The sequence below is a fragment of the Lipophrys pholis genome (genome assembly GCF_963383615.2).
Source record: "Lipophrys pholis genome assembly, chromosome: 5".
NCBI lineage: Eukaryota > Metazoa > Chordata > Actinopteri > Blenniiformes > Blenniidae > Lipophrys > Lipophrys pholis.
The window spans coordinates 23,588,166-23,613,616 of NC_137628.1; the positions used below are offsets into that span (position 1 = coordinate 23,588,166).

Genomic DNA, 25,451 nt, shown 5'->3' on the forward strand with positions numbered 1-25,451 from the left:
CCATCTAGTCCTCCATCACCCCTTCACACAGCCAGCCTCAGTCTGAAGGTGCATCTGAATAAAACCCACAGGAGAGAGGAAGAGCGGGGGAGACGAGAGAGCTAATACCAAATCTCAAATGACCAAACTAAAGCAAAGTCTTCTAGAAGCCAGCTCAGCAAACACAACTGCCATACTGACATACTGATGGGGGGGGGGGGGGGGGGGGCAAAGCAAGATCGGAATGCGGCAAGGACATAAAACTGAGGCTTAGTTTATACTTTGGAGGATAAGTGAATCGAGCGACAGGAAACATTTATCCACAAAATATCAGAAAATCTTCATCCATATATTTAAAATCTGATCACGACTTGCTCACAGGCGCAAGTGCTGGCCAGAATTGCAAATAGTTATTGTGCGATTTTTTTTTTTTTTTGGGAGAAAAATCTGTGTTTTGTCTTCAGGGCTTGTATAAGGAAACAAAGTTTCCTTGCTCGCAATATAATTTATTTAAAACTGGTCGACCTATAAAATGTCACAAAGCTTAAATGTAAATAACATGTTTGCATTAAAAATGCAGTCTCTAGAATGTTTTAAGATTTAACTCTGTTTTGATAAACCACTGTTAATACAAGCTGGCCGCAGTAACCACAACATTTCTCTCCTACATTCACACAACAAGAAAAAACCCCCCAAAAAACAAAAAACATCTGCAGATCTGTTTGATTGAATAGATGGTATCGCAGGGTATGTTTTTCCAAATGAAAGCTCGTTTTGCTGTTGTCATTATTTGTGTGCACACACAGTCGCACAAATGGAAAGTGAATTAACAGAACCGCCGGTGAACTGTAACCGGAGGTGCCATGCAGAAAGACACGAGCCAGAGAAAAGCCGAGAGACAATTTCAGCAGCACCTCACTCGCACGAAGGACATAATAGCGCTGAAAGCAAAACGACTCAATGAAACAGGAAAAGTGTATTTCTTGGAATCCACTTACACTCAAATTACAGCGACATTCTTGGCAGAGCCTGCGTGCAGCGCAGGGGTAACACAATGTACTGTAGCAAAAAAGAACATTTGGGACACTTATCAGGGCTATGACACACAAGACCAAACTATTAGCATGCAAAAGGAAAAGACAGGAAAAAGTTAAATCAACCAAAAGAAAAGAAAAAAGAGGGACCACTTTTCTTGGCAGCATAACAGTCCAGCTTCTTGTGTTTTTTTTTTTCCCCTGTCTGTTTTTTTTTTTTTTTCTTCTTCCTCTCCCTCCTGCCCTTCGTCACCAGGTTAAGTTACAGACATGAGGTGAAGGAATGAGGGAGGCAGTGTGGTAACACACTGTACCATGAGGAGTGAGACGCCGGCCCTCCCTGACATGGCGTGCACCAAGCTCCTGGCCCCTCCCTGGCCTACACGCACACGCACTCACTCACACACACACACACACACACACACACACACACACACACACACACACACACACACACACACACACACACACACACACACACACACACACACACACACGCAAGGTGTTTGGAGAGCATATGTATTGTACATAAACAGACCAATATGATTGTGTTCTCTTTCCTAATTGCCCCTCAGGGATAAATAAAGTATTATTTTTTTTCAAATTTCTCATTCCGACACGCACCCTTATAGACACAATCGCACACACACTCTTTGCTTGACTTCCTTCCTGGCTCCCTCCCTCTGCGGCTCTGCATGTGTCCTGTCATATCTCCTTCAGCCCATAATTGTCCCAACTTATGGTGTTTCTTCCTGCAAGCCACAGTTTAGGGGAAGTGAAATCCTTCTAAGTGACTGTCACAATGTATCAGCCTCAGGCCAGGGGCGCACGCCTGCCTGCTCCTCACCCACTCCCTCCTCTCCTCCTCCCTCCTTCAGTCCCCAGGCTGCCTCCCTCCGTCCCCGCTCACTATCCCTCACTTTAAGTGTTTTTCTTGCTGAGATACTCCACTTGTGCTTTCACTTCGTCGCTCTCGGTCACTCTGTCTCTTTCTCTCGCCTTCTTTTTTAATGTGGTCACCATCTTGGCACACTCCACGTCCTTCCTCTTTTACCCTCTTTTTTCTTTTTTTTTTTGTTCCCACCTTGAATTAAACCTGAATGGAGAGCTGTAGTCACAACATCACGCTGCCATCAGGCTCCTGCCTGTGACCTGCTCTCCACACAATCCCTGCTCCCCCAGACTACATCAAGTGGAGGAGACAAAGGTTGCGCTCGCTTCCCGTTTCCTTTCAAAAGACGGTCACTCCTTGACACACTATCACACACCAAAACATGTGATGCAGAGAGGAGCTCGGGGTGACAAAGGTCCTGACCCCGGCATGTCACAACCCTGTGATGCATGTGTCACGTCTTCTCTGCCTCTGACCTTGTTGCTCGTTCTTCTGTCACCCGACAGACACACTCACACCCTTTTCCTCTTGTTACACCTCACAGACAAAATGATCAGACATGTATTCAGCTGCAATTTTTTTGGCGGCCGCAGTAACAGATTTATGACCTCCGTCGGACAATTTAATCTGTAATACATAAGACAAAACGGATATTAATCAATTTGAGGCAGCATTGTAAAAGTCCCAATTTTGCTTGTCCAACTCTACACAATCAAAATAAATTCATTTCCATTGGAAATCTGTAAATGTTTTTAAAAGCCTAAGAAATGACAAAAAAATTAATCAAGTAATTATTTCTTAAATAGGTGAACCTATTGAATCACTAAGCTTTGATATCAACATACTATAAACAGAATGAAAAGCAAAAGTAAAATAAATAATGGATATTCAAAAAGTCATCCTCATCCCGATAACACGAGGGGACTAACTAATGAAGGAAAACACAAATGTTGTTTCAACTTGCAAAAAAGTGTATGTTTATTTTGTGATTGTGTGTGTGTGTGTGTGTGTTTCCTCTGAGGTGTTGTTCTATAAGTCCTGTCGGAACCGGAATCAGTGCGTTATTGAGCATTTTATTAGAACTGTGGATGGATCAGTCGCACATCAACCTTTCATCGACCAATCATGTGCAGCGAGGGGAGGGACCAGGGAGGTCCGGTGGAGACGGACACTCGGCAGGGGAGGAGAGGGGAGGCGGGTGGTCACTCACTCATCACTTGGATGCAGTCCGGCTCTCCGTGCTTGCCTGTATGTGTCTATGTGTGAGTGTGCGCGCGCCCAGAAGGTCAGTCGCTGGTCACCAGATGTTAACTGTTTGGACTGCACCACAGAAAGCACAAAAAAGGTGGACAGTCTCTATAAGTCCACCACCCCCTCCTCTTTCTCTCTTTCCTACCCCCCCCCCCCCCCCCAACCCAACCCGACGTGCACTGACACACACAACAAACTACGAGAGTGATGGGTGATAATGGAGCGGACACTAACAAATCTGCACCTCTTGGCTTTGGGCCTTGACTCAGACTCAGAGCGCAGACACTCTGTCCGACTGGCGAGCCCAAGTATAATACGGCACTACATGCTCAGCAGACAGACGGACCAGTGACCCTTACTGTACACCGCTCAGTTTCCAGAGGCACTCATTTGTTGTTAAAATGACATTTACACCAGTGGAATTCACTGTGGTTAGCTCGTAGATGTATAAGCCATTGCCCCGCTCCACGGGAGTTGGTTGAGTTTTAAATACAGTGAGCTGTTCAGAACCTTGTCACTGTGTGTGGCCTTACAATGTGCAGGCTACTGCTGCTCTGGATATTAGCTCTTCTGTATGTCTGGCTATTAAATACCATTCCCCTGCCACACACACACACACACACACACACACACACACACACACACACACACACATTCATACCACTTCCCTTTTAGTCTCAAAGTCAGGGACTTAACAGTTTTGGCTGGTTAATATTGTGTGGGCCACAAGAAGGAGAGAAAAACCAACTGTTCCTTAAGGTGAAACCTTCCAGCTGGATACAGGAAAGAGGGAAAGCAGCGGGGCAAAAAAGGACAACCGAGGAGAGCAAAGCTGGAACAATAGTGACCGAGTGTATCGTGGAAGAGGATGTGTGAGGACCACTTGGCATTGTTTGCAGATAGCGCTTTCTGGCTTGTTAAAAAAAAAAGGAAGAAAGAAAAACCAAAAGGAGAGGAATAGTCAGCGATAGAGCAAGAAACAACAAGGAAAGAGGAAAAAAGAAGAAGTTAAGAAGACTAAATTGTAAAATTCAAGGGAAAAAAAGGAAAGAAAGTAGAGAAGGGCCAGCAGCTGGACTGCTCCTGCTAATTCAGCACTTTAACAAATCAATGCCACTTGAGGAGTACAATCTGCACCCTGAGCTCAGCTAGACGCATCAGTGAGACTGTAGGCGTGTTTGTGTGTGTGCATTCGTGCGTGTGTGTGTAGTGTGTGTGTGCCTGGAGGGTTGATGATGTTGGTGTGGGGTCGTCCACAACAGTCCACATTAAGGTCCAGTAATGTGTTAATTTATAACTCTATCACCCTGGACGCCTGCATTATCCATCTGTGTCACACGCTAGGCCTACTATATCTATCATCCAGAGGGGAAAAACAGCTCGTCCGTAGAGATTAAGCCACTGGTCGCACAATTTCCCCCCCCCCCCCCCCCTTCTTTCTTTTCCCTTTAGCCTTATCTATCGCATCTTTCCACACTCGTCTCTTTTTGTCCTCAGTTCCCTGGGTCAGGGTGATCAATTAGGGCTTGACAGACTTCTCGGTCCTGTCTGACCACTGGAGCTCCCGAGACCCCGCCGACATCAATGTCTACCCAAAGACAGAGCACTTACACTTGGCTTTAACACCCCCCCCCCCCCCCCCCCCCCCCCCCGGCCCAGGAGGCTTGTACGGTGGCTGTTTGGATATCAGTGATCAGAGACTGAATTACACTTCAGAGTAACCCTCGTGAACTCCAAACGTGTTATCACTTACAGGAGATTGACAAAACAGATTGTAATAATAAATGTGAGCGTGGCCGTGGGTGAGCTGAGAGCACAAAAATTGGCTCCGTTTGAAAAGACCCTTGACGCATGTAAGTCATTGACACATAACCCAGCCCCGTCATAACACCACTGGAGCTGTAAGTTTAAAGGTTTCCACCACTAACTCTGGACAATAATGTTGATATTTCCATAAAATATTATGTAGCAGGGAAGTATAGTTTTTCCCCTGTTGAGGCAATGTATTACAGTTGTCAAAACATGCAAACAACATACTGTATTTCTTGAGCAAACACAGCAGAGTGTGTGTGCGTGTGTGTGTGTGTGCGTGCGCGTGTGTGTGTGTGTGTGTGTGTGTGTGCAGGTGGCTCACGCTCCCTTTGTCAGAAGCAGCAGGCACTAATAACACACAGGGGTAAATGATCAATACTCACCCTCTCTATTCAATTTCACAACATCACCACTATCACCAACAACACACGCGCACACACAAACGGACAACAACACACGTTCATGCAAATGCACCAACATGAATGTGAAACAAAGAGCCTTTCACTAACAGATGTAGCCAGAGGGCTGGCTAAAACAGGAGCATTGACTTTATTGTGAATCCTGAGCAAAGCATTAATATTTATTTTCTAAGAAATACTCCCCTCTATCCTGGGAGCGAGGTAGTGAACATGAGATACGGAGGCTCAAGGAACCTCGGTGGGGTGGGGGGTTGATAGGAAAGACAAGCTGGCAATTCCACCTTTAAAGTGTGCAACAGTCATGAGAGGAGAAAGGGAATCTGCCCATTAAGACTAAGTGGATGTCTATTAGATCATGGAGGTAAGGAGGTGGGCATTTACCATCAGTCCGACTCAGAAACAACCTTGTCTGCCCCTGGTCTATGCCAACAGCCGTGTTTACAGTGCCGAAGCCACCATGCTGAGATCTTTTAAAGTTTCTCACAAAGTTTTTTTTTTTGTTTTTTTTAATTGTCTCCTAAACTTTTCAAAAAATTTGCACACTCCTCACTCTGTATTTAAAACTATTTATCCTACGGATGTCTGCCAGGGACGTCACCTCTGTGAAATGAAGGCAATTAAAGGACTATCAAAGCCACCACCCAGTCCTGTGAGATCAAACCAACCCTCTGCCCTCTTTCTACTTCTTCCTCTCTCGCTGTCCCTTTCACCCACCATCCCTCCCTTCCTCCCTAGTGTAAAACCCCCCATTCTTATCACGGCGGTACAGTTAATCCTCTCTCTCTCCTCCTCCTTCCATCGCAGAGTCCCTCAGGGGGTACGTGAAAGGCTAAAAGGAGGGAGCACATTTGCCACTTGCCTGCGACACATAATACGCAGCAGGCAATCAACTTTGGCTTGACATGTATTTGCTCATCTCTGGGACACACACACGCACAGCCCCCCCCCCCCCAGGCTACTGCTGGGAAATTGAGGGGTGGGGGTGGTGTTGGGGGGGCTAAATTAACACTTGACATTCAATACGGTCAGGTCCTTAATTGGCCAGGGCCTTCCTGAGAAGGCAATTTTCTATTCCCCAAACTGCCCCCGCACTGCGCCATGTGCCAGTGTCATCTGTGTATGTATGTATTTCTGTGTGTGTGTGTGTGTGTGTGTGTGTGTGTGTGTGTGTGTGTGTGTGTGTGTGTGTGTGTGTGTGTGTGTGTGTGTGTGTGTGTGTGTGTGTGTGTGTGTGTGCGAGAAACTGTATCTGTGTGTAAGTATTTGCCAGAAAAAAACTAAGTATTCACGTGTGTGCGTGTGTGCGTGCGTGCATGCGTGTGTGTGTGTGTGTGTGTGTGTGTGTGTGTGTGTGTGTGTGTGTGTGTGTGTGTGTGTGTGTGTGTGTGTGTGTGTGTGTGTGTGTGTGTTGGAGCCCAGGGCCCTGTCCTGAGAGAGGCCCTCTGGTCCCTTCCCTCTCTCTAATGAGGCTGGATGAATTAGCGCTACGTGACATGATTTGAACAGCGGTGGCCCCCCTCTCATCACCACCACCCCTCTCCGCCTCCCTCGTCTTTGTCCTTCTCCTCCTCCTCATCCCCTGCCCTCGCTCCCTCCCCTTTTTTTTTTTTTTTTCTTGCTCAAAGCAGTGACAGGCATCTGGTGGCCGAAAAAATGCCAGGAGCAACCCCGCGGCTCTTGCCTTTACGCATGCTGCTAGTGCTGTGAACCATTCGCATACACACAAACACACACGTACACACCTATGTAATCTACACAAAATGAAACACTTTCGTCTTCCTCCCGTTCCTTTTCCACTCACTCACGCACATGCAGACTCAGTTGCACTTCCCCACGGATTCAGTTACAGTTGATGTTATTACAGCTTTCAACCTGAGAGGTATTAGGCTTCCTTTAACAGATCTGACAGCATTTACAACACAGGCAAGTCGACGCCTCTAATCGCCTGTGTGACTTCAGCCTATTACCAATTGATCTCAAAGAGAGCCTCCTCACCTTCTGCCTGATGCACAAGCTGTCGTCTCTTTTTTTTCTCTTCTTGGTCATAATGCGCTGTCTTTCTTTGCTCTCGCGTCCCGTAAACTTAACTGCTCTTTACGAGCTCTCGTTTCCCTTTTGATCAACAAATCTTACAACCAACGGCTCAAAACATTTATATTATTAATGTAATTAATGTTTAGAAGTTCACCCATTGATTAGATGGAAAGAATCACCTTTGCCCTGCCGAGGCCTCTTTTAGGTCCTGCAGAAAATCATGTTAAATCTTGGAGATAAATCCTCTATTGCCACCCTTTACAAATCTGAACTGATCAACAACTTGTGAAGTAATGGCCTGGATAAAGGAAACAAAAGCTTCAGATTTTTTTGGTGTTTAGAGGAAACATATCAAATGGATTAAAAGCCATGAAATATTAAATGCCAGTCAGAGTCACACGCATCAAGAAGCAGACAAAGCTCCAACAAAGCACTTATCGCTGAGTGTGTTTCCCGACAAAGGAAGAGGTAGCTCAGGCCATTTACAGGGAAAACATCAGCACAGAGAGAGCATGTGTGCCTGGGAGCATGCGAGTCAACAACACAAATACATCTCCCAATTTTAACACACACAAAATCCAGTTTTTTTTTTTTCCCCTCAACAAGAATTCTCACTTTGTCCCGTTGTTGAAAACTGGAGCCGTCACTTCGAATGCACAATGGATGTCACGAGGGGTCAGCGGCGTGTGGTATCTGAGGTCACGAATGGTGGCCTCCCATCACACCACCCGGGCTGGCTGCTGCTGGTGGAGGGTCAGACCGATTGATGTCCATCACAGCGGGCTAATTAGATCATTTGTGACTTAATTGACATTATAGATTGTTTGAAAGAGAAGTGCAGTGCTGCTCAATACGGGACCAAGACAAGGTGTGTGCGCGCGATAGAGTGGGATGTGAAGGGTGACAACACACAATGCTTTCCAAAGTCCACACACACACGCGCACATGCACAGTTGCTTCACCGCACTGCGTACTTGCAACACACACACACACACACACACACACACACACACACACACACACACACACACACACACACACACACACACACACACACACACACACACACACACACACACACACACACACTCCAGAAAACCAAAGCCACCCAGAGTCTCAGCTTGCCAGAAAAACACGAGCTGTGGGATGCCAAGGCAGCTGCATTTAACAGTGGCCATTAAATGTTATTAATCCAACAGTGCAAACATCTTTACAAAGTCAGCAGAGAGCACAAACAAACGGTTACACATGTTGCGTTAACACTTTGCTCACAACAAAAAGTAGCTAATGGGTTGAGACTCGGGTTTAGAGGTTTTCTTCCAGAGGGTTAAAGTGACACTTTTTTGGGGGGGGGGGGGGTGGAAACAATTTACGCAACTGGTGTGGAGAGAAGACAAAAGAGTGTGCAAAAAGTGTCTGTGCCTGTAGGACTCAATATCTTGGAGCGTGTGTGTGTGTGCGTGTGTGTGTGTGTGTGTGTGTGTGTGTGTGTGTGTGTGTGTGTGTGTGTGTGTGTGTGTGTGTGTGTGTGTGTGTGTGTGTGTGTGTGTGTGTGTGTGCATTGGCTACAAGCCTACCACAGCCCGTACCACTAGCCTCCCTTCTCCAGAACCTCCCTAAAATCCTCCCTGGGCCTCTAGCAATCAAATCTCCATGGTAAGCTGGAGACAGAACAGAACGGAGTGAGGAGATAGACGCAGAATAAAACATGGGAGTGAAAGAGAAAAGAAACAAAAAATACTGTGAGAAAGCCTCCTCCTCCTCCTCTTCCTCCTTCTCACACAGACACAGAGTTCAATGTATGCATTAAGAGGAGAAACACATTTGTTTCTTGCTAAAGTGCACACAAGTTCCCTTCACCTCACATGTATTCTGTAGACGTGAAATCTGTGTTACCTGTTGGAAAACCATTTTCTTTGAACAACAACTTTGGTAATTTGCCAGCACATCTGAAACACACACACACACACACACACACACACACACACACACACACACACACACACACACACACACACACACACACACACACACACACACACACACACACACACACACACACACACACACACAGCAGTACATGTCGGATTAGCCAGAGAAGGAGACAGAGTCAACTGCAAGCCCTGAACAAAATTACCATCATTATCCATAACCATAAATAAGCCTGATGATGATGATGGTTTTAACAATAATAATAGCAATTCACTCTGAGTGCTTTTTCAAATAACAGTGACAGCATTAGCCACATCGCCAACAGGAAAATGAAAGGCTCGGTGCCTTGAGAGCTCTTCTTCGTTGCCACTGCTGATGGGGCAAATTGGCAGGCAGAGCAAGCAGACAGGGGTCCTTAAAGACGGATGTAAAAATAGTAGGCTGTCGATTTGCCCGCCGTGCTGGCCCGGCTCCAAGGAAAACAAAATAACAGGAGTTGAGGAATAACAGGAAAAGGGAGAAGCTATGGTGAAAGTATGCCCAAGTTCCTGTCACTTAGCACAGGTCACACCTAATGTCACCTTCCTCCGAACAGAGCGGGAAAGAACAGCAACCTCACAACAATGTCTCTGCCATATGGCCGTGTCTTAAAATACCACAGCGAAATTATATTTATTTTCCTCAATCTCTCTGTCTTGTTCCAGCGAAGTCAATTATGTGTGATGATCCACCCTGCTGGTGGCCCGTGTCACCAACACCAAGCCCGGCCCCTCCCAGCACTTAACACCCTCCTGACCCCTGGCACTGCCACTGCCACACACACACACACACACACACACACACACACACACACACACACACACACACACACACACACACACACACACACACACACACACACACACACACACACACACTCAGACACGGCAGGAATGCAGCAGCTGTCACCAAGGTCCAGGCGGTTACGATAGGGTTGAAGTATTAATGTGTGTGTGTGTGTGTGTGTGTGTGTGTGTGTGTGTGTGTGTGTGTGTGTGTGTGTGTGTGTGTGTGTGTGTGTGTGTGTGTGTGTGTGTGTGTGTGTGTGTGTGTGCTGCCCTGGCCCCGTGCTTACGTCCCCCTCATTAGCCAGTGGCGGGGTGGTGACATCCTGAGCGACTGGACCTTCAAACACACACTTCCTCTTCACACCGGTAACTTCTCCCCGCCGCAGGAAACGGCCTCAAAGACAAATAACTAACAGTCGTGTTTTGAAAAATGAAAGGAGAAAAAAACTTCAAGAAAACAGCAGCTTTTACTGACGTCAGCAAAAATAAAAAATAAAAACAAGCAGGTAGAAAAAACAGGAAAATAACTTAAATTAAAAAAATTCGCATATCTTTGTTGTAGTGGTGAATTTTATCATAATCTGTCAAATAGGAAATATAAAAAAAAAAAAAACTGTTATTGGCGTTTCAAATTGTGGTTCTTTGTGGTATAATGTGATAGATTGTTGACGCAATGCAGTCAGTCAGGATCTCATCTCATGCCACACAACTTTGGTTCACATATTCAATTGCCACCCTGATTTATTTAGAGCGAACCAAACCCACATAAATCTTTTGGTCACACAACACAGCGGCCTGAAACACCACATGAATCTCCTCGATGTTACATGTCGACATTTTCTATTCAGATTACCGCTATTTTATTGATTATTTTGTCAAAAGCAACTGGCAATAAATAAAGAAAAGGAAATAAATACTGTATTGCTTTCCGGTTCCATACACATGCCCACACAGGAGTAAAAGAGGTCCCTGGGAAAGACTCAGCACCAGTAGATTTCACCACTCAGCCCTCTGATAAGAGGAGAGCAGATGGCTCTGCATTTCTAGCGTTTCTACACACACACACACACACACACACACACACACACACACACACACACACACACACGCGCGCGCGCATAGAGAAAATGCTCAGTGCCCTGTCATACGATAAACAGTCTCCTTTCGACTTCCGTCGCAGCGTCTCGACATTTCTCTGTACTCTGCGCATTAATCGGACATTCGCCATGGCGGTGAGGCGTCCGTCTCCTCAGGACAAACAGGAAACAGCTGACATAGAGCCCGTGAGTGATGCTCACATGATGCTTATTGATCGCTGTTTGCCCCGTGTCTCGCACACAGAGTCAGGGTCAGTGCTTATCCATAACGCTGCTCCTGCAGGGCATTATTACACAGCTGCAGAGGTTTCTGCAAGACCCGATACACACATGATCAGGGCGCGATCGTATTTTTTATTTTGTTTTGGCAAGATCACGCAAATTTATTTAAAAAGCTGTGGTGATTGAGAAAAAGAGAAGAAATGTATCTGTATGAGGAATGGTGCTGACAAATTTCTGACAAAACCAGAGAAAATAATGGGATTAAACACACAACTATTGATTGTAACCACGTAAGCATCCATAGTATGTAAAACAGAGAAAAAAAATAATATTGCGTAACGAACATAACGGTGCAACACATCACAATAACATCTATTTAGATATTAACAAGCGAGGAGAGGATGTGGTTGTGGTGTAATTATTGAAAGAACGATTTAAAAAAAAAATAAAATAAAAAAAGAGCCAGCTGAAACAAGTTGAAAGTAAAAATGTTTTGGACGTCATATCTCCCTGGTTGCTGCTTGTGTAAATATAGTGGGGACCACAGCATGAATGGGACCTTGTGCATCCTCCCACTTCGTCAAACTAGATGGGCTCTTAATGGAGCACACATACAGTAAATATACAAGTAGCTGCAGCTACCTTCCCACTCAGTCTTACTCTCACATTTCTCTCGCGCAGAAATAATGCTGCCTTCAGGAAACACTCACATCATCCTGATTTCATATGCACAAGGGCTCAAAGAGATGATGCCCGCTGTCTGGGTGCCACTCTGGCCTTCCTCAATGCAGCCTGAGCTATCTGGACTTTCTTCACGGCCTGCGGCACCATGATAATCATACGAGACAGAGCAACGACGAACTACGACTTTACAGCTGTGAAGTAAGCTCCAACCTTTTTCAATCAAGTGCCAGACCAAACAGTGATGGAGAGACACACCCTGTCACTTCCCCTTATTGGAGAAACATTGTGCTCCTTCTCTCACTTGGGCTCGTGTCTTACTTTAAGAGGTCGTCCTGTAAACACTCTGAACACGTGCAACACCCAAAGTTTTCCTCTGTTTTCACTGATTCAATCTCAAGAGCCTCTTTTACGAAGACAGTAGCTCCATAAAATGATCCCATGTAGTGTGTGGAGACGAGTGGTGAAGGCAACGCTTTTTGTTCGGAAGAAGAAGAAGAAGAAGAAGAAGAAGTAGAGTGACGTAGAAAAAGGAAAAAGTCGTAATGGGGGAAGTGGTGCGTGTCTTTTCTGCAAATCTCCTCTTTCACCTCTGCTCTCCTCCAGCTCTCCAGCCAGGGCCAGCCAAGAGACACTTCACCTCGCACCCGCACACACATGGAGCCAGATCCAAGACAGAAACACACACACACACACACACACACACACACACACACACACACACACACACACACACCCCGAGAGAGAGAAAGGACACACACTTGCTCGCACTCTACCTCACTCACACATACACACACATTCACAAACTTGCACAACTGGCATATGAGTGTTTAGCCACCCACTCAGAAAAATAAATGGCAAAAGCACATACACGCACGCACGCTCATACACATAAACTTCGGTGTCAGGACACACACTTACACACGCTTGACACCAGATACATGTACGTATAGACATCCATATGTTCTGTGTGCAACGACCCATCAAAGACAGACATGGAAATAATAACAGTTGAGTGTAACCGCACACACACACACACACACACACACACACACACACACACACTGACTGTGGATAATTCCACACATATGCATCAAATCACTGCCTTCCAGTCCCACACAACAGTAAGAAGCACTGCATGTGCACCACATGTGCAACATGTAACACGCCTGTACCCCACTGTGTAAAACAACATTTACACACACACACACACACACGCACACGCACACGCACACAGTACTGCAAGTCGATCAGTCTGTTATTAGGCAGATTAACGTGTGTCGTGATCTACACTGAAGAGGGTAATATCTTGCCCCATTTCTCCACTCTCACAAAACAGAGCGGAGCATGTTATTCCACAAATATGTCTGTCATCATGATGTCCTAAGTGTTCACACTTTCAGCGGTTTAACACACAGAGACAGGACTGAGCAGGTTGCACAGTGCATGAACCAAACATATGGAACGAGGCGAAAATCAGCGGATATGCATGAAATATCGATTGAAACCAAAAGGTTAAATATGACACCAGAGAAGAGAATGAAAGGGATGAGAAAGACTAAACGGAACAATTTAAAGAAGAGCTTTTACATTTTTCAAAGACATTTCTAAATTGAAGACATTCTGTGATAAAATGATGCATAGAGATACATTTGTTTGAGTAGTATCAAATTGTAGGACTGTGTTTGGTCTGTATAACTTTTTAAATTGAATCATTTTTATCATTTAAAATGCTTAACTAATAATCTGATCGCATTTTTGCTGCCTTTTAATAAAAAAAAATTTTTATTTGAAAAATGAAATTGTTGAAGGCGTGTGGGTGAAAAATCAAATAATCTAAAATGTGAAAGACGTAAGAAATGATGTCAGTGTCACAGTTTATATAATTCATCCCGTGTTTTGTTTGTACAGATTTGCACATTTTCTAATTGACATGAGTCCATTCGGAGGCTCCTGCTGTGTCCACATGTTGGTGTGAGATGAGGCAGGCAGTACTGAGAGCAGACAGAAGTCAGGCAAGCTGTAATGCCACTGTACCTCTTCCAAGTCTCGGCCCATAGTCGAACTGTCGCACTTCAAAGGAAGACGCGTTACAGCACCCTCACAAAAAGAAAAGGAAGAGGCTATTTTATTGATAGTTTTAGATTGAAGACATACCACTGCTCTCTTTTTTTTTCTTTTTTTTTAATTTCTCTGATCTCGTGCGGATGGCTGCATCAGATTCTCAGGTGGAGGTGAAGACACATTTCTTTTTATTATGGTTTCTAATCCCTCAGTTTTTGCCACGTACCTCCGACTTGAAGCGGTGGAGACAATAAAAAAAAGAAGTAAAAAAAAAAAAAAAAAAAGAGACGCGGCCTCCGGCTGCTGTATTGTGCAGGAAACATCCCCGATGAGCCAATTAGGCTCGTAGTATCACTTAACTCCGGAGTTTTTAACTTACGAGGGTCGATATTCGCAGCCACGCATGTAGCAGCGGGTCAATTAAGGCTCTAAATATGATCACTCCGTAAAGCCTGGGAAATAATTCAACTCCCAACTAATCTTTGTATTTTTTTCCTCCATAAAAAGCCATAATGAAACTTCCCCTCTTGCAGTGTTTTTTTTTTTTTTTTTTTAATGTGCACCGACGCAAGAGCATTTGGCAGTTCAAAAAATATTCCGTATTTATTCAATCCATCGCATTGATTTAATTCAAACTGCATGCTGTTTATGCTGTTTGCTTGTTGACACTTGTCTGTGTTGTGGGAAACGATGACCTCCTGCTGTGTGTCATGTAAAAATTAAAAAATAAGATAAAATAAAAAATCCATCTTCACAAATTCAGGCCTTCTCATGAAAGGTGATAATTCTGCTCCTCGCAGGAAGGCGACCCTCTACACTGGGCTTCATTTCGTTTATTTGGAGAAGCACGCACACAATGAACTACGACTGCATGTAGATAAACGATCAATATGCAATACTAACACTCATAAGTTAATAAAACATGAGAGGAATTATTTAATTCGCTTTTTTTTCCCCAACTGTTTCCCCAATTTGTAACAGCTTCGCCTGTGGCCAAATATTTTAAAAGAGACTGTTTCACAGTCTCGAAAACAAGTAAATACGAAAAATAAATTAATTAAATAATTGCGACTGAAATATGAAATGTATAAAACAGGTCTGAATCCAGCAGTGTAAAAGCAAGAATCATTTCGGGTTTTTTATGCGTTTTGTTTATTTTTCCCCTCTCAGTGTAGGAGGAATGTGCTGCTTTGTATTTTCTTATTGCGTTATAAAAGAGAGAGAAGACAAAAGAGAAAATATTAAACATCCCACCTGATGAGTTAGAATGTGATTACTTTTTATTTTATAATGATCCAACACTGATGTTTGAGCCAGACCCCTGCTGAGACCCGCCGCTTATTTGTGTACATTTTAAGTATGGAAATATCTGCGTTGCTTTCAAAGTGATATCTTATATTGCTGAACTCGTGCGTGTGTGTGTGTGTGTGTGTGTGTGTGTGTGTGTGTGTGTGTGTGTGTGTGTGTGTGTGTGCGCGCGCGCGCGTGATTTCCAAATCATCAACTGATTTCTCTGAGTGATGCCCTGCACCTTACCACAGCCGCATCTTTTCCTGCGCACACTGCGCAAACTTCCTTTGCGTGTCTATCGATCAGCCGGATATATAATTTGGCCTAACAACCATAAAACATCGCATCTCTCGTGTCACCTTGTTGATCTTTATGGGAGATAGGGGAGATTTTGAAGCACAAGCCCACAACGCATTTCTCTCCAACACCCCAGGGTGCGCCAGCCTCGGCAAACACAAAGTCATTATCGGTTAGATTCCAATAAGGCGAGTCTGTCAAGGAACAGGCTTCCTTCGGAGAATTTATGTCATGCCTACTAAACATGGGAAGATATCTTCTAAGTGGTGCGAGGAAGGATAAATAACAGCGAGTCCCACAGCTGATTATATTGTAACAACGGTGCGCATTTGTAAAAAGGGTCTGGGATGCATACGAGGGGTCTCAGCAGATGCTGGGCGCAGGGGCCCATCCACCTGCTCACACCGGAGAGAGGAAGCTCGTTGGCCCACCTTTTCCCTCAATTGGTCACATCAATACCTTACATTCTGTCTTTCTTATTGGACAAATAAGTTACATGTATATATTTAAAAAAAAAAAAAAAGTAAAGTTCAAAGATTATCAATCCCAGTTAGGAAATGTATTTTTGTTCAAATCAGGTCCAGCTAAATGCAAAAAGTCGATTTCATTTTAGAATTATCAAAAACAAACAAACATGAAAACAATTTTCTGCTCGCCTGGAAAAAAAAAAAAAAAGTAAATTCCCAAAAAGTTACAGTGTTTTCATCTCCTCACCCACACGATCAGACCTCAGGGGTTTCAGAATACATGCAAACACGAGCTGCGAGCACCGTCAAGGTGACAGAGTGAGTTTCTCATCGTTTCCAACACTGAGCCGCGGAGACGCTGTTGCGCAAGAGCCGCTGTGGCCCTGAGTGCGTAACAGCGCGCGCATGGTACGGAGAGCCCCCAGGTCCCGCTAAGATTAACTGCAACCTAACGACCACCCTCCATCTCCACCGGCTCCCCCTCACACGTGCACGCTCGGGCACGCACGCACGTAAACACACACACACACGCACGCACACACGCACACACGCACACACACACACTCAAAACTGGACTCCCCTCCCGTTTTATTTCTTCTTCATACCTGATATTTATCCGGGAAGGGGGAAAAACCCCTCAATCCTTTAGAAAAAAAAACTGTTTTGTTCTAATTTGGAGCGACACCTGGAGAAAAACGACACATCAAGGGAGAATGACCCGCGATAATAGGCGAGACATGTCGGGAGGAAATGTGGACTTTCCTCAGCCGCTCCGTTATCAGCGTGACTTTTTCCAGGCGAGCCTGCGCTCATTCGCGGCTCCTCTGCTCTTCTGTAGCCGCGCAAGAGGCTTCCTGCTCCGGCCACATGAAGTCAATTAGCCGGTCCCTGAGGGGAGCCCCTTCCCGAGTCTTTATCGGCACCGAGGTTACCAAAACACGGCTATTGCTTGCTATTTAACTCCACACCACTCACAGACCAATTAACACAGACCTGAACGTGTTTGGAACAAATGCGGACAACGGCTGAGGATTCAAATGACGATGAACTAAATTAATTATGTGTTATTGTGGAAATATAGGTTTTATAAGTGTGTGTCACATATCCAAAAATAGTGTGTTTTCTGGTTGTTTTAGGCACAAGGAAATGGCTAATTTAACTATAAAGAAACAATGATACACACACACACACACACACACACACACACACACACACACACACACACACACACACACACACACACACACACACACACACACACAGAAGTTGCACATGAATGAACATACTTTGAAGATGTTGGTGAAATGGAAATAGAAAAATATACGGAAATTTAAAAAATCTGGTGTGTACCACGGGGAGGAAATAGTTACAAAAAAAAAAGTCTAGTGAAACTAAGGATCCTTCATTTGAAATGTCCATAACAAAACACTGCCATCAATCACTTCTACACCACATATGATACACACACCTATACTCACAAGCGTACGAACACACAGACACCCTCATGAAAAAGGACCAAACATGTCAACGCTCGCCAATAGAAGGAAAATAAAAAGTTTTGCCACACTGAGAGGGAACGTGAGTGGATAGATGGAGAGAGGGGAGCCAGAGATGGAGAGGATGAGTGGCTGAGGTTGAGGGGACGTACCTGCTGGGACATTCTGTAGAGGAGGTTGCTGTCAGTGCTCTGCTGCTGCCATGTCCCCATGAAGCCCGGCTGCTCAGCACTAGGCGGTCTGGTGCTGAACTGCATGGAGCTTTCGCCTGCTCCCTCAACGCTGCTGCTAACGATGCTAATGCCACCCAGACCACTTCTGCTGCTGCTGCTGCTACTGTGGTGACTGGAGGTGATGCTCTCGCAAATGCCAGCTGTGCTGGTGGGTCCGTGAGCCTTAGCTGGAGGTGGCCCGGGCGGCTCTGGATCTCTGCTGGGCTCTGGTGGGACTGTGTCACACTCACTGCCTCTCACATCCAACTCTGCCTCCTTGGACTTAGACAGAGAGAGGGAGAGACAGAGAGGGAGGGCAGGAGGGATGTGGGAGTGTGAAGGAGGAGAGAAGAAAAAGAAGTCAGCAAAGGTGGGTTCTTTTGGGGTCGTGTTGCCTTTTTTCACCCCCCCCCTCCTCTCCGTTCTGCGTGGGTTCTATTTATCAAGGAGGATAACAGGCAAGACACAAGCTGAGGGAGAAGAGGTGTCTGTGTGAGGTTTCTTGGCAGCTCTGGTGGTAGAACAGAGTGTGTGGAGTTAATTCTCATGAAGACAGAGAGAAAGGAGGGCTTGTGGTGATTTTCCTCGGGGCCCTGGTTTTGGTCAGAAGAAGATGAGCACAGCAATGGAGGCGAGGAGGAGGACGTGGAGACGGATTGAGGTGGGAGAGGGTGGGGGTGATGAGAAGGTGAGTAAGAGTGAAGTGAAAGGAAAAAACAAAACAAAACAAGGGGAGTAGGGGGTTATGGGAATTAGTGAGGGGAGCATGTTGTTGCCCATGGCTTCAGTTTTTCGCCGTAATCCATCTGTCACTCACTTTGCACTTGGACATGAAGTCAACACAAAACACACTTACATGCAAACACACACAGTGAACACATGTTTACATGCACACATGCATGAAAACATCCACACACATGCAGCACTGCAAAATTCAAAAGTTAACTTGGAAACTCCACTGATGCAGGCATGGAATAAAAATTAAATTGAAGTTTGTGTTCTTCATGTAATTTCTCAAGAAACACTTAAAAGCATGTATAATACAGAGATAAGATGTGAAATATTAAAACAAATATTTTTTTTAATGAATTAAAACAATTATTCCAAAATTCCCCCATTTAAAAAAAACAAACACTTTCTTTACAAGAAACAGCCGAGCCAATAGTATGCATGAACGTCTCTTACCATCAATTCTGTGCCTGTCCCAGCAAAGTGAAGATGAGGTGTGGGAGTGAGCCACCAGCTATCCAGCTCTCTTTGCCTCCCGCTCCCCTCTCTCTCTCTCTCTCTCTCTCTCTCTCTCTCTCTCTCTCTCTCTCTCTCTCTCTCTCTCTCTCTCTCTCTGTCTCTCCGTACTCCGCCGCAGCCACGGAGGAACTAAACGGAGCTTGTGAGCGTGTTTGCGCGCAGGAGCATGTGAGAGTGAGCGAGTGAGAGACGGTGGCTCGCTGAGTGTCTGTGTGTGCGCGCAGGGAGGAGGAGAGAGCAGAAAGCGTGTGTGTGTGTGTGTGTGTGTGTGTGTGTGTGTGTGTGTGTGTCTGTGTCTGAGTGTGTGAGAGAGTGTGTGTGAGCGCCGGCCCGGTGCAGGCTCAACTGAGTCAACTGTGCCGCTCCACTCTGAGATGCTCAATGACATCGTGCTACTCTCACACACACACACACACACACACACACACACACACACACACACACACACACACACACACACACACACACACACACACTCCTCTGATAGGGGCAGAGCAGGAGAGAGATGAGAAGAGGGGGCGTCTGTCCCCCTGTCTTATTACCATTTGCGCTGTGAGCGGCCAGCACGTCTCAGAGCAACTTACTTCTCCTGTGGGACGGTCCTGCACACACACACACACACACACACACACACACACACACACACACACACACACACACACACACACACACAGTGCGTGTGCAAGAACAGCTCAGTTTCCAGCTTTATGTCTATTGTACAACAAAAAGGTTCACCTTTGCATATGACATTTTTTTTGGGGGGGGTTCACTGCATCTTTCTAATTAGTTGCATATTTATTTAAAATAGATCACCAAACACAAACATGAAATTTTCATATCCTTAAAAACTCCTGGTTCCTTTGTTTGATTTTTCTTCCACTCTAATGAAAGACTAATGGAACGCGAGCAATCTGCCACCAGCACGCACACGAACACACACCAAGCACCCCCTCTCCCTCCTCCTCCTCCTCCTTTCCCTCCTCCTCCTCCTCCTCCTCCTCAGCGGAGGCTCTCAGATTTTAATTAAGAAAAAAATGAGGAAGAGGTTCCATTTTAGCCAAATTGGTCCCCACAGCAGCAAAGGTAAGGGAATAAAATGAGGGATGGAGGAGTAAAGGGAGGCAGACATGAGGAAGAAAGACACACAGGAGGATTTAAAAAGAAAAAAAAAAAAGAGGATGGAGATCTATGCTTCCTTTGACACACAGCATAGGACACATCTCAAACAATGAAGACACCCCCTTTCCCGCCCTGCTGCCCCTTGTTCCTTATCCTCCTTTCCTTTTCCTTTTCCCTTTGAAATCTCCCATCTTGTCTTCTGCACCCAGTCTTTACACCCCTCTATCATTAGTGGAATGACAGAGCAGGTGCCTCAGTCCACGGCGAGCGGGAGATGGCACAGTGATCTTCCCATCGCAGAGGAACAAAAGAGAAAGGGACAGTGAGAAGTTCTCTCCTCAGCGGCACCAAATAGCTTCTGATATATAAAGTCACTTCAGATGTTGTGGTCAATTGCTGCAGACAGCTGCTTGCTTGCCTGTTAAAAGCTTTTTGTCCCATGTACTAATGGCAGTACACCGTTAACCTTTGCTGAGATTATCACGGCAGTTCCAGTTATGTACAGGGGATTTCTGTGAGCACCGAGGAAAGTGTACAGCGCGCGCGTCATTTCCACTTTAACAATTGTGTGATTGTGTCTTTTGTCTCAAGCCAAATTTACATCCTTCATTTCTATTCACATCGTCATCCCAAGCTTTTGTCTCTTAATATTCTTTTCTTTTGCCACTTCCACATTTCTTTCCCTCGCTGTCTTTCTTTTACTATCCCCTACCCCTTTCTATTCTTGTCTTCATTCATCTTTTGCGTAGTGGCCTTTGCCTTGTCAGTAGCCACAAGCGCCATTGTCATAAAAAGGCGTAATGTGTCACCTCTTGTCCGCATACCGCCAGCTCCACTCTTAACAACTTATTGAAAAGGTAATGCACGAAGCTTAGGCTAATTACATTAAGTGACAATTTAGCCGCCAAGGTTTCTTTTTGCTTCCCAGGGTTTTTTTTCTCTCTCCCTCTTCCTCTCTGTTGCGCTCTCTCTCTCTCTCTCTCTCTCTCTCTCTCTCTCTCTCTCTCTCTCCTCCTTTCCTCTGTAAATGTGCTTGTCTGTGGGTTTTTCAAGTGGCACTCAGTGTTTCAAGTCAAGCTGGTGGCTCAGCTTCTGACCTGGCTGGTTAATGGCTGTTATTTGTGGGAGGGAGGAGTGGACTCTGCCAATAGTGCTCACTCTTCCTCCACATCCCCCCCCCCCCACCCTTTTTTTTTCCTTCCCCCTTTTTACCACTTCTGATAGTAATGGCCATGATGACAGCGGAAACAAAAATGAGATGTACGAGTAAAATTAATAAATTCGGAGTAGAAATGGGGAGGGAACAGGAAATAGATGAAAATTCTGTAGAGTGGGAAAGGCTTGATAAAAAAGGAATAGTGGAGATCCTCGGGCTCCTTTATTAAAACTATTATTGTGCAGGACTTGAGAATTCCCCCTGGGGCAGGGGTCCATGTCGAAGCCCATATAATTAACTAGAGGCTCAGCTACGGATCAATTACCAGACAAGCAAGTGATAGCCGAATCAATGGAAGATCATCAGGCTCGTTATCAGTGTTGCAACTCATTAGAGGAAAAGTGAAGTAGAGAAAGAGGCAGAGTAAAAAAAAAAAAAAAAAAAAAAGTGTGTATGTGAAGATGAAGCATGAGGGTGGTCGGGGGTGAGGCAGTGAGAGAGTGTAGGTTTGGTGGCATTGGGTTAGAAGCTGATGAGTGTGTGTGTGTGTGTGTGTGTGTGTGTGTGTGTGTGTGTGTGTGTGTGTGTGTGTGTGTGTGTGTGTGTGTGTGTGTGTGTGTTACACCGGGGTGTGATGTGTCGTGTTCCTCCTCAGTTGTCACGGAGCAGTGACAGGAGGAGCCCCTGTGCGAGGAGTGCAGTCCGCTCCGCTGCTACACTCACTGAGGCCTGTACGGATCAATACGAGTGTGTGCGCGAGGTTAAAGCTCCGCCATAGCATCCCCGTCCCCCGGCGACTCACACCCTCAGTCAGGGGTACAATTTTACAATCTGAGCAGTCAGAAAGGGTTTTGTCAAGAATGAAGCGTTACAGAAGATAACTAACATTTCCAAAGGGGAATATGAGAAACACTAACACACCTCACAGGCTGGGGCTCGTCAAAGAAAGATATGACTTTGTACATTTTAGGCAAATTACAAAACACACAAGCAATTTCAGTCATTTGAACTTAGTCACTGCTGAATAATCTAGTTCATTAAATTTGAGGGATGCATTTTACCCAAATTTTGGGGAAAGAATTTCTGCGTTATGCTAAATATACAACCACAATGCTCCAAAAAAACCTTCACCATCATTAAAAAACCGGCAGCTCGATCTTTATTTTGAGAATTAGAATGGCATTTGAGGAACTTACAAACAGAGGATCTCAAATTATTGAGATTGAAATGATTGGCTTACAGAGAATCTCATGATTTTGTGTTAAATTTACATTTTCGTCATTAAGTGGATAATAAATTAATCACTTACTCACTCACTCACTCACGTTTCATTAATCACTTAAGTAAAAGTAAAACTGCATCCTTACACTTGGATTTGTCATTTTTAAAAGCTTATTATAAATCATTTTTTGCTTTTCTATGTATTTTCGCATTAGAATTAAATCTAATTAGTGATATTCATCAATTGGATGTCGGGCACCACGAGTGCACCTGAGGTGCATGACAGGTAAAAGAGAGCAAAGAGCGCATTGCCGAGAAAACAGTGATATTTGAAACGTTCTTACACTTTTTGTCCTTTAGCGCTAACCAACGCGGCACCCTCCATCACCGCGTTATTATACCCATCAAAGCTCTCAGCGCTGCCTGTTTGTTTCCAGAACACTGACAGCTAATGGGTCAAATAGCCCCAAAATTGGGTGCGACATCTCTGAGTTGTTCTCAAGAGAACAAATTCCTTTTTCCATACTCTCGACTCTTGAGAGGCAAAAGTACCTTGCTTTTCATTTTCCCTGCAAAGTGAGAAAACCTGTTTAAGCAAACAACAGTGAGTACGAAACAGACACACAGGTCATCAAACAGTCATAATTATGATGCCTCGGCGCCGTGCTATTTTTATGTGTTTTCTGCGTGTCTTGGTAGTTTTGTGCGTGTGTGTGTGTGTGTGTGGTGGTGTTGAGGGGATAATGTCTCATAGGGTGAAATCACAACAGGGCAAAATCCAAGTCCAATTGTATACACTAAAAAGAGGTCAAATGGAAAGACAGAAGCAGAGGGTAGGGAGAGGAAAGTGGAACATCATAATTTGTGCAGTGATGGTGATTATGTGCCGTCGAAGCAAATGATCCAGACCAGTTGAAAAAGGTTGATTGTCTGTTCGCTGGGTTGGATGCCGGTAAAACACTAGGTCCTTTCAGGTTGTCACATGAAAACAACATCCAGAGTTCATCCCGTCAGCTGTTCAGTCATCACAAACTTTCTTCCACATGGAACGCGAGAAGCTTTTCTCTCCCTTCACAGTCAAACAATCCAACGTAAACAAAGACAATTAATAATAATCGAGGTTTAAAACTCTTGGGAAGTGGCATTTCCCAAAATGTCAGTGGCCTTTGTTGCACTGTGGTGGTGACATAAGCGGGAGCACATGGCTGAGGGCTGTTACTGTCGGTGACCTGATTTACGGCGATATTGTGTACGCATGTGACAAGAAGCGGCGTGTCGATCAGATGGCACAGGGATAGAACTGTCACTGTTCTGCTACCACTACAGGACCACAAGACATCATATGACACCACTAGGAACAGCCCTCCACTTGTGAGAGCAGGAGAGGGGAAGACGAAGGGAAAGGCAGACGAGGGCATAGAAAGGTCTGAGAGAATTGAGAAGGAGCCACATGATCGCCTGTGTCACTGATCACTGCAATCTGGGCTCCACTAATAAGTGCACCTTTGTGGGGGGAAAGAGAAAATATGTACAAGGGAAAAAGGAGGCAGCCTCAGTGTTGAGTTATTTACAGTTTTCACTTGTATTTGTGGTAATATAGAGAGCCAAAAGGTTAATTGCTGAGAGCATAATCCGCTAATGTCGATTTGGCAGACCACGACCTAATGACACATGTTATGCATAAAAGCCCTCCACATGCTAGTTTTGTATGTGTGAGAAAGGGAGACCGAGCTATAAAGCTATGAAATTATCTGTAAAGCTGTAAAACAATAAAGATCAAGCTGAAAGACCATGTGGGTCGGTTCCTTCACAGCCACCTATCAGAGGTCCCCTTGAAAATTGCCCGACATCAATGACTGAGAAGTCACAGCCTTGTTTACATATTTATTGTTTACATTTGACCCTGGACAGGTCACCAGTCCATTGCAGGTCAAACAGAGGGACAGACACACACACATTCACACCTACAGGCAAATTAAAGCCAGCTATTAACCTTAAATGTAGAACGCCCCTCCCCCATGGACGACCAGTAGAAAAGTTAACTTGCACTTCTACAAAATGTAGAATATCACAGCGATTTAGGAAAGTGATTGTGTCATTAATTCAGACAACAAAGTGAAGAAAAGGTATCGGTAAAGGTATTTTGAAACGTTAATATACTGTGTGAGACAATGAAGAAGAGTTAATTTCTTGATCAGTGGGGTAGTTTGAGGGTAGTTGCCTCTTTCGATCGGGGCACCCTGAGCTCATCCCTCTGAATTTGCTCCCAATTCTTTCCTCGTCTTCACTCCACATTCATCCGCACTCACACTTGGATAATTCTCCTCTAATCATCTCTTGCTCTTTTCCTCCTCCACCCTCATTTACTTCCCACATGTCTCCCTCCCTTCCACCCTCTCCTCACCTCATCAGACAGGCCTCCGCCTCACCCCTCCACTGCCTCCATCCCCTCAGTCCTGTCCTCTCTCACTGACCCGTGCTCCCCCCCAGTCACAGGGCGTTGTGTCTCTACCTGCCAGGCTCCCTGACAGCCCCACGTCCCCCCCTCCTCACCCCCAGAGAGGAGACCGCCTGCCCATCCGGAACGCTGCCGTGGCAACCCTGCCAGCGCCCCCATTGTGCAGCCCACCTCCTCCACCCCCCTCCCCCCCTGATCTCCACCCAACCCAGTGCTGAGAGTTTGACAAAGTCCTCCTCCACA

General features: G+C 45.3%; 1 protein-coding gene across 1 annotated transcript in view; it reads right to left on the reverse strand.

Moving 5' to 3' along the window:
- Nucleotides 1-25,451, reverse strand: part of bnc2 (basonuclin zinc finger protein 2) — a 158,708-nt gene that overhangs the window by 72,246 nt on the left and 61,011 nt on the right. The window contains exon 2 of the mRNA XM_080464093.1: nt 17,947-18,288. Coding sequence (XP_080320219.1) covers nt 17,947-18,288 — 342 coding nt within the window. The remainder of the gene's footprint in view (nt 1-17,946; nt 18,289-25,451) is intronic.